This window comes from Equus caballus, chromosome 17 (genome assembly GCF_041296265.1).
Source record: "Equus caballus isolate H_3958 breed thoroughbred chromosome 17, TB-T2T, whole genome shotgun sequence".
In the NCBI taxonomy this organism is placed as follows: domain Eukaryota; kingdom Metazoa; phylum Chordata; class Mammalia; order Perissodactyla; family Equidae; genus Equus; species Equus caballus.
Window position 1 is genome coordinate 21,933,476 of NC_091700.1, and position 16,825 is coordinate 21,950,300.

A 16,825-nucleotide genomic window follows, 5' to 3' on the forward strand; every position below is an offset into this window, starting at 1 on the left:
ATAACCCCCATTTTACAGACAACCTTGCTAAGAGGCTTGCAAAGGATAAGGAACTTTCCAAAGATCATGAAGAGCTGGCTTAGAGGAGGAGCCAGGACTTGCCCAGCCCGGCAGACTTCAGGGCACAGGCTCCCGGCCAAGCCGCCTCAGGCGTTCCCACTCCTTCCAGGGGCAGATTTGGACAATAAGACCCTGTCTCTGTGGCTGGTGTGGAGGTGTGAGAACTCACAATCTACTGGGGGCTCAAGAATCTCTAAGTGCTGACTCCAGGGTCGATCAGCAACATAAAGACTTCCCAAAGTTGTATTTTTGGCAGAAATGGAGGAGTCGCTATCCTTTATTCAACAGCTTTTGCTTAAGATCACTACCAAACTTCTCAGGGACCTCATACCCCTAAGTAAAGTATATACTTTAAATCCCCATTGATTCTATCTTTCCAAATCTTCAAATATTCATACGTTAATTTCTACAGAACCACCTTTCGGGCATGTTATCCTTACAGAGAACAGCTAAATGACAAAAATATCACTTAAATTTAAGGTTAAGGCATTAACTAATAACAGGGGGGCATGATACAGAGGAATACCACATAAAAATCACAGTAGCAAAAATTAGAAAGAAACAAATACATCTAATTTATATTACTTTTCCAATATCAAAAATCAAATAAAATATATAAATATGGAAAGCATTAGCAGGAGGAAGTATTTAGTGTTCCTTTTTGCCACTTCTTAACAGGCCAAGCAACCAAGTCAAATCTTTCTGTGAAAAATTTTAAAAGAGATATTACAGGGGCCGGCCCAGTGGCATAGCAGTTAAGTTCACACGTTGCGTTTTGGCGGCACAGGGTTCGCAGGTTTGGATACCCGGGTGCGGATGTGGCACTGCTTGTCAAGCCATGCTATGGCAGGCGTCCCACATATAAAGTGGAGGAGGATGCACATGGATGTTAGCTCAGGGCCAGTCTTCCTCAGCAAAAAAAAAAAAAAAAAAAAAAAAGAGGAAGATCAGCAGCAGATGTTAGCTCAGGGCTAATGTTCCTCCAAAAAGAAAAAAAAGAGATATTTTGTTATGCAACTATAGGGAGCAGGGTCTGAAGTTTTGCACTCATAAAACACCCTTTGTGAAACAATTATTTTATGTTAAGCTATACGTGTTCTAAGCACTTCCTGTTCACCATGATCAAAATATTACAGATTTTGAATAACAGTTTGTCCTTTCATCGAGAAGAAGATTGAAGCTGAATTTGGGATACAGGTATAAAAAATAGTAGCCGACAAAGCATTACTACCTAAAGGTCATGAGACAATTACGCTTTGTAAGTACGATTGGTTTTGGGAACAGAGACATAAAGGAGAAGCCAAAGAGGAGAAGAAGGGTGAGAACCAGGTGGGCAGCTCTTCTCACATTGACCAACCTTGGGGCGCGTCCTCCTGCCAGTGTAGAAAGGAGCGCGCAGTTACTGCCTTCTGCTTCTATGCCCAAGGCCCAAAGAAGGAATTAAACAAACGAGGTCTAGTTTTAGTGAGGCATTTGATGCCTGAATAATGCAGAGTAACAAAAAGTCTCTAAAGCTTCATACCAATCAAATAATATATTATCATCCTGATATACGCCAACTTGCTTAAATAATGAGGAAAAAGTAATAAAATTTTTATTTTCTTCCATTATCTGAACCAATCTTAACTCTCTTAGTTAAACTGCATATTTCAAAAGCGAACTATAACAGAAAAATGCTAACCATTTGTTAAAGGGTCGGATTCTGAGATTTTTTAAAATTCCTATTGTGCACATAAAGTTGCTTGGGACATAAACATTTTAAAATGTGTGCACTTTAAACACGGCTCCGTAGTTCTTAGGTTTACATACAAACGTAAAAATGACAGAAATAAGGTATATTTAGGGGGAAAAAAGTATCTATTACTCTGCCACAACATAACAAACACAGGAGAATACAGAAGCCAGACGAGTACGGCCATCAACTTAAGTTCCCTCAATCTTTTTTTCCATCCTTCCAGATGTGCCAATAACATGCTGACAATATGTTCAAACAAAAATGAGAAAACATAAGAAAATCTCTTAGCACCATGCCAACTATTACCTTATTCCTTCATTGGTTCAACAAATACTTGCTGAGCACCCACCCTGGGCCAGAAACGGGTACAACAAGGGTTCTAGCAAAGTCCCAGCCCCAAAATGCTCATGGTCCAGTAAGTGAACCTGGAAGCCACCCACGGGCAGGGGCAGAGGGGCCAGACTGTAGGCACCATGGGAAGACATCTAAAAGCTCTGGTTTTTTTAAATTGAGATATGATTGACAACAAAAGTTATAATCAAGGAAATGACATAAGCCATAGAGGAGGAGGCTTGTGGGGGAGGGTAAAGCGTGATTTTGAAATCCAGGTGAAAAAACACGTCAGCAGGTGCTGACCATGCCAGCAAAGGGCCTGAATTTGAGGGGATACAGGTTTGTAATGTGGGCAACTGAGTGAAGAGAGTAGTTGCATAATTAACATACAAACTGCTCAATAAATATTAGTTTCCCTCTTCCTTCTCATATATGAATATTTCTCAAAAAACTTACCTCTCTGCACGAATCACACCACTGTAGTAAGGAGGATCCCAAGGCATTAATTCCTACAATGGAATAATTCACTGTTATGAAAGTTACTGACTATTTCATAATTTTTATCAATTATGTAGCCTGTTTATAAAATGTAAACCTGTCTTATATCAGAAAACTTTTATGAAAACCCTAAAAATTCATGACTTGGCAGGAAATACCTGCCTCTTTATTTTGACTGCCCTGGAATCAATGAGTACAGAGGTATAAATAAGGCATAATCCCAGAATTTGGGGAAAAGGTAAACAAATGTCAGTCTAAAATGTAAACTAATAAAAGTCAACATTAATGGATTAAATCAGCCATGTTGAAATTTTTCCCAAAATGTAACCGATGTATTAATCCACGAAACATACTGCAGGTAAGATTAGGGCACTAAAGGTAAGATTAGAGTTCTTTCCAGATGTAAGCAAGAAGCTTAGGGTGGATCGCCAAAATGAAAGCAGCAATTTAAAACGTAACTAAGGCAGAATTAACTCTAATCTTGGCAAAGAAAATATGCTTTACAGAAGTATTGTAATAATAGTTGTTTTTGACAACTGGCACGGAATCCTGAAAGAAAGGAAGGCTTGACTACCTAAACGGATCATCCTCCCCACAAACGGTCCAGGTGACAAGAGTGGTTAAGAGACCAGGCTGTGAAGTGAGACTGCTTCGGTTCAAGTTCTCAAGCCACACGGGGTGTATGACTTGGAAAAGTTATTTCTGCTCGCCAATGCTTTTCCGTCTTCCTTCTACGCGCTTTGATCTCGCCCCGCTGCTCCTGAGCCCACGTCCTGTGACCTCCCCTCACTCACTCCACTCTGGCCACACTGGTCTCCTGGCTGTTCCTTGATCACACCAGGTGGGCTCCTGCCTCAGGCCTTGCATCTGCTGTTCTCTCTGCTTAGAATGCTCTTCCCTTCGGTATCTGCATGGCGTACGCCCTCACTTCTTCCAAGTCTCTGCTCAAGTGTCACCTTACCAGAGAAGTCTTTACTGATCACCCCATATAAAATAGCAACCCTCATCCCCTTTGCTCTGCATTATTTTCCCCTATAGCTCTTATCACCATATGACACAGCATACATTTATTCTTTTCATGTGTTTACTATGTGTTTCCTTCCCCTAGAAAGTAAGTTTCATGAGGGCAGGGATTTTGTTTGCATTTTTCCTATTATATCCTGGCACCCTGAACACTGCCTGGAACACAGTAGTCCCTCAATAGTTATTTGTTGAATGAGTCAACAGCATGTCCCAAACAGTATTGCTTAAAGCACTCAAACCATTCAACAGAAGACCCGACACTGAGTGAAAGCTCCATGAAGGTTGGCTTCTGTCCTTATTACCATTATCCTTTAAAATTTCAGGTTATACATTATCTCCTCGAACAACAAGGTGTTCTTTCTCATATCCCATACTTTTATCACAGAACGTAACTAACGTAAGGTACTTGTAGGTTTACTTTCTTTCTCCCCATGAGCTCCTGAAGAGCAGGGACAGCACCCCTGGAGCTCCAGCCCCTCGCTGTTCGTTTCTAGCACACGTTTCCTCCACCAGATGATCCTTTACTACCTGCCACATGCCAGACAGAGCACAGACTCTAATGAGACAAAAACAAACAGGATGTGATCCCTGTATCGAGGAGCTGGTCTCAGCAGTAGGAAGACAAGTGCCTCACCATCGGAGAACAGTTTGTCACGTCTATGATGTTGCACCATGTGAAACAGAGCCCATGAAAAGGGTATTTCAGTCACAGAGGAAGGCCAGGAAATGTCTGGAGGAGACAAAGCCTGAGTTGAGTTTTGAAGAATGGGAGCTCTTGGTCCAGATAAGAAAGAGGCAAAGACACTCGGGTGCGTGGTATTTATGAGCGACTGGAAGCTACCTGCCATAGTTGCTGGCACAGAAATATTAGTTAGAATTAAAAACTAAAAGAAAGGAAAGCAAAGCAAAAAGAAAGTGAAAAAAGCACACACGCATCATACAGGTTATTAGTAGGGAGCAAAGGACACTAACTTGGCTTATAGGGGCAGAAGATAAGGCTAGAGAAGCAGGCAGGGGCAAAATTATGAATGGCTTGGTGGGAAAAGCTAAGAAACAGGAAGGTAAATCTGACAATCACAGCAGGCCTTTGAAAAATTTTAAACAACAGAGTGACAAGATCAGATGTGCTTTTCGGAAAAATCCCTCTGGTGGCAATTCATTGGTTCATTTGTTCATACTTCAAATAAGTGCTGAGTACCTACTCTATGTCCAACACTGAGCTAGGCACACTGCTAAGCAGCCTGAAACCCAGGATGCCTTTGAAAGAAGCCAAAAGAAAAGGCTTGAAAACCAGTTTAGCAACTACAACTCGAATCTGGGCGAGAAGAAATAATGACCTCAACCAGGGCTGTGGCAACAGGCACGGAGAGCAGAGAATCCTCCTCAGGAAGAGTGCTCGGGAGGGCGGAATCTCCAGGACTTGACAAGTGACGATGGGGGGAGGGTGGGTGAGTCACCTGGAGGTCTCGTTAAAGCACAGACTGTGGGACTCGAGATACAGTGGGTCTCATGGGGGTTCAAGAGTTTGTATTTCTAATAGTTCCCAGGTGATGTTACTGCTTCTGGTCCAGGGAACACATTTGGAGAACCAGTGGCCTAGAGTTAGTCCAGGTTCTAGCTGGGGTAGTTCCAGTCACCAAAACAGGGACTTCATTAGAAGATTGGGTGTTTCACAAATATCCGCAGAACAACAATAAGCTATGCAAAATAATCAATAAGCTAAACAAAAATGTCCAGGGAGGACAGTTTCAAGTCATATTAGCGTTTAATGAATTAACTTTTGGCAACACACTTTACTTTTTCTGTTTCTATATTCACCAAACTAAATTCTGATTTATTATCTAGTTTCCTAAGTGGACCTACCTACCAAGCCAAAGTGTGCAGATGACTAATCCTAGTTACTCTGCCAAAATTAACAAAGTGACATGTTACTCTAGAAATAGGTGCATTTGACAGGATTAATCCACAGCAGTCCCCCTTATCCATGGGGGATATGTTCCAAGACCCCCAGCGGATGCCTGAAACTGTGGATAGTACCAAATCCCACACGTTTTTCCTATATATACACACCGATGATAAAGTTTAATTTATAAGTAGGCACAGTAAGAGATTAACAACAATAATTTAGGATAAAATAGAACACTTAAACAATATACGGTAACAGAAGTTACCGTAGATCTTAGCAACCCCAGTAGACAATATCTTTTCCTTATTAAGTTGAGAACTTTCACCTTTTCACTTAAAGGAAGCACTTTCCGGCTTCTCTTTGGCATATCTGAGTTGCCAGCATCACTACTCTTGCGCTTTGGAGCCATTACTAAGTAAAATAAGGGGCACTTGAACACAAGCACTGCAATACCGGAACAGTCCATCTGATAACCAAGATGGCTACTAAGTGACTAACGGGCGGGCAGCGTGCACAGTGTGGATACCCTGGACAAAGGGATGACTCCCGTCCCAGGCAAGATGGAGCCAGATGCAGCAAGATTTCATCATGCTACTCAGAACAGCTCACAATTTAAAACTTATGAATTGTTTATTTCTGGAATTTTCCATTTAATATTTTCGGACTTCAGTTGACCATGGGTAACTGAAACTGCAGAAAGCAAAACCGCAGCTAAGAGCGGACTACTGTATTTCTTATTGGTTGTATCTGGGAAGCCACGAAATAGCTTCTAACTCTGCAAGGTTCATCGCCCCTAAATCTTCCCTGTGGGTATGGCTCTGGCGGCTACCACCAAGTCAAGCCATCCCAACGACAGCACCTACAGAGGAATAGCGTCGACAACCCCAACAATCAAGCCATCCCAATGACAGCACCTACAGAGGAACAGTGTCAACAACCCCAGCAATCAAGCCATCCCAACGACAACACCCACAGAGGAATAGCATCAACAACCCCAGCAATCCTGCAGCACCTTGGAACCAAATGAGAACCAAGGCCCAACACCTGGAATCCCATCACGTTTCAGGGCTCCCCAATCACACGGGCAGCACCTTGGCCACAGGACACTTAGTCTGTACAGTAAGATCAAGTAATCATTTGGCCTCTTGACTGAAAACAACTTTTATGTGTTTTTAGGACAGGGTGTACCTTGCCAGTCAATATCAATCTACTTAACTGACCTCCATAAATTAGCAAACAAATGAGTGTTTGTTTACATCGATGGTTAAAATTACCACCTGCCACTCAACCCTCCACTGAGCCTCCTCAAAGCCTGCTTCAAACTGAGACGCCAACTTCCTACAGAATGGACACAGCCTTTGCATGAGTCTATATTAACATACTCTGTGTTACTCTACATTTATAGGTGTGTGTGTTTCTGTATTATGTCAACCAACCAACAAAAATACTGGATTTCCTGGAAATGTCAAACTGGGACGTATAGATCAAATATTTCAAGACTCTATTCACCAAGCCCAAGGATCAGAAACAAGATCACAAATGAGAAATAAGACTATATTCACCTTCAGCATATTGTAAGAAAGTTCCAGAGTCAAAAGATAATGACCTCAGATGACAGACTGTTTATAACAAAAATATTCCAACATTGTCACTTACAGAATTTTGAGGATTTAGTTTCATTTTCATCCCTCGTATCATCTCAAAATCTTTTACAGTTCTGTAAAACAGGTTTATCATTAATTGCTAGGACAAAATTTTAATGATTACATTATAAAAAACCAGTTTGCTTATGCTACTTCCCAATATTCATGATAAAATCAGTAATTTGTAGTGCAAATATAAACCAGTATTAATCCAAATTTACATGTGTTAGAAGAGACAGCAGTATATACATCAGTCAGTTACTGCAATTTCTACCTTAAAAAGCACCTTGGCAGATACATCTCTTGAAAATACTACAGCTTGGAAAAATTAGCCACGTTACAGAAACACGCAAGGTGCTAATCCACAGACTTGAAATCACTACTCTTTCCCAACCCTCAAAAAGCTAAGAGACTAATGTACTACTTTCTAGAAAAGAATATTAACAAAGAGTATGTTTAACACTGCTATTCATAATTCTTCCCCTTCAGAAAAACTCTAGCTGGGTGATAATCAAATATATGCTTAATATTTGTAGACTATGAAGTTTCTGTTAGAATTAACTCCTATATATTACTGTAAAAATCTAAAGACATTTGCTCAAAATATAATCTATAGCTACAGACAAGTAAAGAAAGAATACTAACACTTAACTAACCAAGTAGAATAAATTCTCAAATATGCACAACTAACACTTCCTCTTTATTATATCAAAGCCACAGCGGTTCACTAGATTAAAAGAATATTCTAGAATTTATAAATATAATCCAAATTAGAGAGGACTGAGTTCTAAGGCATGAGTTTATATTAGAAAATGGAAATTTGAGCTAAAATTTAACACAATGTAGTGAAAAGGGCAAATGAAATTTTAGACGGCAGTGTAAGAAAGAAATAAGAGCGCAGCACCCTCTTAACAAAGCATGACGTGCCTCCTCCTGGAACCCCAGGGCTCGGAAGGCTCCTGGAGCACCGCCCTCAACGCAGCACTGCAGCGTCCGAGTGAGGACAGTGACACGACCCGAGAGACGGGCAGTGGGCAGAGGGAAGGAGGGACATAACACGGGGACTCGTTACCGAGAGGGAAGAGTCCAGCCTGAAATTACAAAGGCTGAAGCAGAGCCTTCTTAAAATCAAAAACACAGATCAATTTACCACATTTGCGAGCCGCCTATATTTAGGCCAAAAGAAGAGAAATACTACTTTATGAACTTGTTATAAAATTAATGGTACAAGGTAAAATATATAGGTTCAAAAAGGTTTGGAAAAATTTTTTAAATACACATCACCTCAAGCTAATTAACTGGTTAATCATGGGGGATGGCTTACGCTTTCAAGACCGTCATCTTAGGAAGACAAGTATGTGCTTTCAAAGTATACCTCGTAGTTAATTTATTCTCTTGCTAAATAGTCCAAAGATCTGACCCAATATTCCAACATTTATATTCTTAATAGCTCACTTCTTAGTAATTTATAAATCGTCTTTTTTTAAAAAAAACTAAATGACACATACTCTAAAGAGAATAATAAAAAACTAACCTTTCAGAAAGCTTGTCAGACAGTTTCTCAAGGAACTCCATGACAGTCTCTAAAAGTGAAATCCAAAAGAAAGTATCTTTAATTACATAAAATAAAATGAACATACCTATTAAGATTATAATGTGATGATCATAACCTGTACTCTATCATGCCCTTAAAGTGAAGATTTTCAAAGGGAAGCAGGGTTGCTAACATTAAGTAGGCATACAATGAATATTTCTAGATGATGATGATGATCTCTTTATCAGAAAAACAAGTTAAACTGACATAGTAATAATCCAAAGCCTTAGATTATATCCCAAAACGAAAAGAGTTAATGGGAAGCTAAAGAAAAGAATTCAAAATTTCATACTGTTTCTATCTATTCACATGTATAAGAGAAAAAAATAAGTTTCATAGACATGCCTAATTTTTTATGAGTTTTAGAAAGACAGCCAGACTCTCATTTGTTCATAAAAATCAGTACAATTCAGGGGCCGGCATGGTAGTGTAGAGGTTAAGTTCATGTGCTCCGCTTCAGCGGCCTAGTGTTCACAGGTTCGGATCCCGGGCACGGACCTACACACCACTCACCAAGCCATGCTGTGGTGGTGTCCCACACAGAATAGAGAGAAACTGGCACAGTTGTTAGCTCAGGGACAATCTTCCTCAAGCAAAAAGAGAAAGATTGGCAACAGATGTTAGCTCAGGGACAACCTTCCTCACTAAAAAAAAAAAAAATCAGTACAATTTACAAAGATGATTCACTGAAAATTCAATTTTAAAAAATTAGTGTTTTCCTGGGTAACTATTTTTATTCTTACATACAGCTGCAGAATAATCTATTCTGGATCAATACCAAAAGAAAACACAACAAAATTAAAACATTAAAACTTTAAGCTCTGTTAGAATTTTTTTAAGCACTTAAAATACTTCAGCCGTAAGTCACTATATTTTACAAACCCATAAAGGCAACTTAGTGGAATTACCATTATTTCCCATGATGGGAAATTTTTCATGTGTATTTTTAAATTTAGCACCTTTTGCCATTGATTTATGTATATAGAGCTAGCATAAGCACTTCAGAGTTTGCCACAAACACTGTTTTTATATTTTCCAGATGATCTTTTATATGGTTTTAAGTTTCTTGCCCTCTTCAATTTAAGTTATCTTCTTTCTGAGTAAAATAAAAGGCTGACAGAAGCCCAGAGGTTAACCTAAACCAAGAAACCACAGGGTTTCTTGCCACTGTCAACACTTACCAAGCCCTGTACACAGTCATCTTAAAAAAGCGCCTCGTGTTCATGTTCCATGTTACATGGTATTAGGAATTTCAGAAAAGAACTGTTATTTAGTTAAAAATGAGATCTTATTTTAGGATGTCATACCAGCTACCATAAAGAACTGTTTTCAAATAAATCTCTGTGTATGCTTTTTATTTCTAAATAACCATTTTTTACTAACTTTCACCCGTTTTGTTTTTCTAGTATCTTATAAATGAAAAATCTACCTCAGTTAATGTACCTGGAAAACTGTCATATTAAAAAGAATGAGCTTGAAACCCTCTGAAAGCAAATACACGCCTCACTGGAAAATCATTTCCTAATTCACCTGCGCCATGAATGCCCACCTTACCCATACCTTCATCTAGCCCCTTTCCTGCCTTCCTCCCTCTCCCTGCTGAAAGCTCACCATTCCTTCACTGTGCATCTCAAGTTTCTCTTCCCTCTTAAAACATTCAACAGCCACATAAGCATCTGATAAACTTCACCAACTCCTAAAATCCTATGGCATTGTTCTGTCTATACTATGCATTTGCACTGAGAAGACATCAACCTGTATTACTATTTATCTTACATGTATATACGTAAGCTCCCCAACTAAATTATAAACTCCTCAAAGACACAGGTCACATCCTACGTGTCTATGCACACAACAGTCTTACTCCAAAATCTCACCATACTAAGCAGTTAGTGAGCAATGGACTTGCTGAGAATGATATCCAGCATTAGCCACTGCAGGCCCAGTGACCTCCAGTGCACAGTGCTCAAGCCAGTGGTCAGCCCCCTGCAGGCCCGGTGACCTCCAGTGCACACTGCTCAAGCCAGTGGTTAATCCCCGGCAGGCCCCGTGACCTCCAGTGCACACTGCTCAAGCCAGTGGTTAATCCCCGGCAGGCCCCGTGACCTCCAGTGCACAGTGCTCAAGCCAGTGGTTAATCCCCGGAAGGCCCCGTGACCTCCAGTGCACAGTGCTCAAGCCAGTGGTCAGCCCCCTGCAGGCCCGGTGACCTCCAGTGCACACTGCTCAAGCCAGTGGTCAGCCCCCTGCAGGCCCGGTGACCTCCAGTGCACACTGCTCAAGCCAGTGGTCAGTCCCCTGCAGGCCTGGTGACCTCTAGCGCATAGTGCTCAAGCCAATGGTCAATCCTCAACCTTCTTTATACTTCACCTGCCCTCAACTTTTGAGTTAGCTGATCACTCTCTTCTCCTTAAGACACTTTTTTCGCTCGGCTTCCAGGACCACACACTGTTCACTTTCCTCCCCTCTTAGTGGCTGCTCCTTCTTGGTGGCCTTTACTGAGTTTTCCTCATATCTCTAACCTCTTAAACTAGGAAGGTCCCAGAGCTCAGTCCTTGGACTTCTGTTCTTTAAATATACTCACTCGGTTGGCGATTTCACATAGTCTCATGACTTTAAATAAAGACCCAATTTATACTCCTGCTCAGAACCCTCTCCTCAATTCCACAGTTGTATATCTAACTGTCTACTCAACGTTGCCACCGAACACCAACTGGCCGCTCAAACTTAACTTGAACCCCACCAAGCTCCTGGTCCTCCCCATCTTAGCTAACAGTACCTCACTCTGTCTTTCCAGCTGTTCAGGTGGAAAACCTTGGCTCTCCCTTCAAAATGCTATACATCCAGAATCTGACCTCATCTTTCCACCACCACCAGCTTCGTCAAGCTGCCATCCTTCTCATGATTATTGCAAAATAGCTCCTAAATGGTCTCTCTTCCACCCTTGCCTCTCTGCAGTCTGTCTCAGTAACAGCAGTACATGATTTACCACTAAAACTTAAGTCAAACGATCACACTTCTCTGCTCAAACCCTCCCATGACTTCCCAGCTCACTGGAGGAAAGGCCCTACTTTAAAAAAAGAGTTTAACGGCTTCATGGAACAGGTGGGTTTTGAGCAGAGCACTGAAAAACTGGACAGGATTTTAAGAGACAGATTGGGAAGGGGGAGCTGTTCCCTATTCCGGGAACAACACGAGCGAAGGAACGAGTGTGATGGGCCCATGGCTCACCAGAGAGCCTGACAGGTCAAAGGAAACGGGCGTTTACAAAAGAGTGAGAAATAAGATAAGGTGGATTTAAGGAAACTTTGGAGAAGATACGAACATACTAGAGAGAGAAAGGATAAACATGGAAGGAATAAAGACAAGAGAGAACAAAGGATGTGATCTTCCTCTCCCACAGAGTTCATTTCCAGTGCTCCCCCATCTGTGAAAGGCATGTCTGCTCAGATGCACAACCAGAAACCAAGGGAATCCATCACTCCGGCTCCTCCTCAACACATCACCAAGTCTCATACCTGCAACCTCTAAAACGCATCCTGCATCTGCACAGCTCCACCATCACAGTCACCCTGCTGCTGACTCAGTGTCCAACTAGAGCTGTAACTTAATAAACGTCTTTGAAAAAACCTACTACATGTGTTCATATTATTGTTACCGTATAACATTTTCTCCCATACATTATAAATCATAAAGAACTCAACAGAACACAAGGCGAGCTTATCACAAACCCAAGGAAAGATGCTTTCCCCCACGCAGCACAAACCTTCCCACGCAGTATGCTTCCCCCTGAAAAGGAGGCTTATAGAACTATGGGTTTTTATATGACCTAGCCTATCTTAACCTTTATTTCAGCAGAAATATTGATCTTTCATCCACTCTCACACTAATTCTAACCAATTTGGTTAGATTGAGCACAGAAACTAGTTGAGATAAAATGAAAGTAATTTAAATTAGCACCAATGAAAATTTAAGTATGACTTACTCTCAACATGCACATGAAATAAAATAATTTGGTTGGACAGAATATATTCCAAATTATTAGCTCAATTTAAAAATTGTTTCTATCTAAAGATATAGAAAATCTCCACAAATGGGTCTCTGACTATATTAAAAATAGAACAGTAATTTATAAAATTTAAAATCAGAAGTTCCATTCCATAAAAATCTTATTTTGCCCTTAAAAGTTGGATCAACAAGGGGCTGGTCCCATGACGTAGTGGTTGAGTTTGGCACATTCCACTGCAGGGGTTCATGAGTTCGGTACCTGAGTTTGGATCCTGGGCAAAGACCTACACCACTTGTCAGCCATGCCGTGGCAGCATGCTACATACAAAATAGAGAAAGACTGGCACAGCTCAGGAACAATCTTCCTCAAGCAAAAAGAGAAGATTGGCAACAGATGTTAGCTCAGCATCAATGTTCCTCACCAAGAAAAAAAAAAGTTGGCTCAACAAGCTTACCTGGATTTTTAGCTATGGTTCCTTGGAGAGCTCTGTGGGAATATGTGGAATACCCTACTAACTTTGCCAGAAGGTCTCTGCTGCTGAGCAGTTCTTCCAAACATTTCAACTGATCGGCATTCGGATAAAGAAAGATTTTATAAGCAGCTTCTCGCACCTATATTTAAAAAGTAAGTGGTGAAAGACATAAATACCATGATACAAAGTCCCAGGCAGTAATAATAGAGGCTGATTCTCACCACTTTAGTCTGCAGGTGACCACTGCCTTAGAAATAAAATGATGGTTCACGCAGGTGTATAAGGCTTTCAGATTCATAAACTACTATGGGATACAACAACATACTTGACTGGAGTTCTCTGTCGTGGGGTATGGTGGGACAAAATTTTACCCAATGCATGTGCCAGAAAGTACACAGGTGCCATGAAGCACCTCCACCTGGGGAAAGGGAAGACTGCGTGCAGGAATCTTCTGAGCAGTCTAGACTGTTGATCACTGCTGTTATTTATCACACTTTAAAAATGAGACGTGCATAACTGAACCATTTTCATCATTCAAAACATTTATGGCATTAAAAATCCCACAGTTAAATTTTCAGGGCTTAGTAACACTAAAATATTTTTAAAGGTATGATTATACTATCACTGAATTTGGGGTTAAAACAGTGGTGACACACAGATGGGACCTGGACTATTAGAGAATGGAATACACATACCAAGTCATCTGGTGCTTCCGCATGCAGACCGTCAATCATAACATGATCTCCGGTGAATACAAAGTTATGATGAATGTGTGCTGGTAAAAGATGCTTCTCAATCTTGGTAGGAAAGTTGGTTCCCATGAGAAATGTACTACTCAAATCCAAGATTTTAACATTCAAGTCCACTGCTCTTTTACGCTGTATGTTGAGGGAATAAAAGTTATTTAAAGGCATTTGAAGTAATATTTCACAACTAACTTAATAGACAATCTATAAAGACGGCAAATCAACATATATAGCCGAATTATAATTTAATAAGCTATTAAAAATATTAAATGAAATGAATATTAAAAATATTGATTATGTCATAAATGTATTATAATAATATACTATGATGTTAATTCTATTTTTGATAGATATTTAATATCCTAACAAAAAGATTATCCTTATGGTTTTATAGTGTTTCTACACTTTAAGATTTACATAAATTCTAGAGTTCTATTTTATGTCTAGGTTATATAACTTACAATGATCTTTTGAAATTAACAACATTAGGGGGGCCGGCCTGGTGGTGTAGTGGTTAAGCTCATGTGCTCCACTTAGGTGGCCCAGCATTCGCCGGTTTGGATCCTGGGCTCAGCCCTACTACTGCTTATCAAGCCATACTGTGATGACATCCCACATGGAAGAGGCAGAAGGACTTACAACTAGGATATAGAACTACATAGTGGGGCTTTGGGGAGAAAGACAAAGGAAGATTGACAACAAATGTTAGCTCAGGGTCAATCTTCCTCACCAAAAAACCCCCAACAAAATCTCTTCAAGTGAGTCAGAGAATAGTGGGCTAGTTGAATATAGTCAACATGATGCTTAGAAGTATTTTTAGACTAAAAAACATGAATTTGAAGGGCAGATGAGAAAATATACTGAGTCTTATCCAGGCCGCCCCAAGAAGGGGCAGAGCTTTGGACTCTGGGCGGGAGCGGGCCCTGAGGGGTGGATAGCTGAGCGCTGTCTGCGAGCAGGACTCCCGGGGGTGAGAGTAACCCCCTCACTTCTTGAAAGTGAATCTGGGCAGGGCATCCCAGCCCCCACCACAGCTAAAGAACTTCTAAGTTTGGGGGATTTATATTTTTAATAAATGATCCACCTGTGTTCAAGAATCGTTTATTTTTCAGAAGGCTAAACATCTAATACATACATATTACTCAAACTTACTAATTTTTACCTACTTAATTTGTTGAGCAGTGTTAAAGTATTCCAATAAAATTATGAATTGGCCAGAAAAAATCTATAGATATACATATACTTAGTCTTAAAAGATCAGACTAAAAGGGTAGAGGGAAAGGAAAGTAACTAAAACAATTCTTCCCAAGACTGCAGCGAACAACCCAAAGGGGGAACTATACAAGTTCTGATTTTGCGTGTACTTGAGTGGCTATAACACGCCGGCAGAGAGTGGGGAGAAGAACTGGACTGCAGCCCGCAACGGCAGGACCCCGTCTTCCCACTCTCCTGGCACCTGTCAGGCCCTCGGAGAGTCAGTGATGATGACGTGGGTGGTGCTGGCACATCCACGTGGGTTTTATCTTGCAGACATACCTTTAGGAGACAGCCTCCTGAGAAAACGTGTATTACCAAAGGAGGTGCCGCAAGTGTTCTGGATGAAACATAAACTATAGTCCACGTAATCAGGTCTACTGGAGGACAAGGGGTGAATTTTCAGTTACTTGGTACTAAAAAAGCAGACAGGCATCTGGACCTGGGTTCATGACGGGCTTCAGGGGAAATCATATGCAAATCTTTCTGGGAAGGCGGTCAGCTGCTATTAACAGGTTCTAAACTATACTATGACCCTAAAAAACAATTAAGCAGCACTAACATTTTTTAAAACATAAACATGTAAGATGCAAATGTACACTTGATAAGATGTTGAAGAAAATTAAGTATATATTAATAACCAAAAATGTTTCAATATAGAAAATTCAAACTTCACAAGAAAAATCCGTTTTCAGATACTCCAAAGTCTTCATGGTACAGAGTTCTCTTTGCCTATTTTGTTTCTGACATAGCCATTTATCACCACCTAATGGTAACCAGTGGAATAACAAAAAAGATGAAAGATATCTGGAAATTACACTATAGTTCCAAAAATTTTCCTGGAAGTCTATACTAGGAAAAAGAAGGGATAAAATTCATTATTTCAAAGAATTTTTCACCTGTTAAAATCTCTAGAAAATTTTAAACCGGGTTTACTTTGTGCCTGCACCAATCTGCCAGGCATGTCATTTCATTCATTCTGAGATAATTAAACATGCAGCACACTGAACTCCAAGAACTCTTATGGAATTGTTGTTATTTATAAAGGATTGCTTAAAACAACATACTTCCATCAATTTTAAACTTTTAAGTTATATTCATATGAGACCTTAAAAATAAGAAATAACCTGGCAAAAACACAGAAAAAATATTGGCCTTTACACTTGTAGATTACGTTAGCGGGTTTGTTTCAAGACTTCTGTTTTAAAAAGTATACTGTGTCTTCCTTTTATCCCATCCTAGAGGGGCACTGAGAACAGACAGAGGAGTTACAAGAGAGGAATGCACAGGTTTCCTTTGCTTGCATCTTCAATGCTCATGGGTCCTCAGGGAGTTACTTGCTGCAAAGAGAAGCTGTCCTTGTAAGAACATGCATTTAGATAAAAGCAACAAGGCTAATGCTGGTGAAACCGACCTTGACTTGACACATATTACTTTTTCGTAAAGTTTCAAAAACACCTTTCATGAAGATTATATAAAATAATAAAACTATTCACCTAGATTCTCTCTTAGCAACCTTTCTCCTAAGATATTAAACTTGAGGAATATTAGC

General features: G+C 40.3%; 1 protein-coding gene across 3 annotated transcripts in view; it reads right to left on the minus strand.

Moving 5' to 3' along the window:
• MIPEP (mitochondrial intermediate peptidase) overlaps positions 1 to 16,825 on the minus strand; it is a 185,062-nt gene that overhangs the window by 148,786 nt on the left and 19,451 nt on the right. For all 3 annotated transcript variants that reach the window (XR_002800956.2, XM_070240099.1, XM_023621392.2), the window contains exons 6-10: positions 13,969 to 14,151; positions 13,256 to 13,412; positions 8,733 to 8,781; positions 7,212 to 7,272; positions 2,585 to 2,637 (exon numbers count right to left, since the gene is read on the minus strand). Coding sequence is in view for 2 of the 3 variants with exons in the window: in XM_070240099.1 (XP_070096200.1) it covers positions 2,585 to 2,637; positions 7,212 to 7,272; positions 8,733 to 8,781; positions 13,256 to 13,412; positions 13,969 to 14,151 (503 nt within the window). In the remaining variant the exon portion in view is untranslated. The remainder of the gene's footprint in view (positions 1 to 2,584; positions 2,638 to 7,211; positions 7,273 to 8,732; positions 8,782 to 13,255; positions 13,413 to 13,968; positions 14,152 to 16,825) is intronic.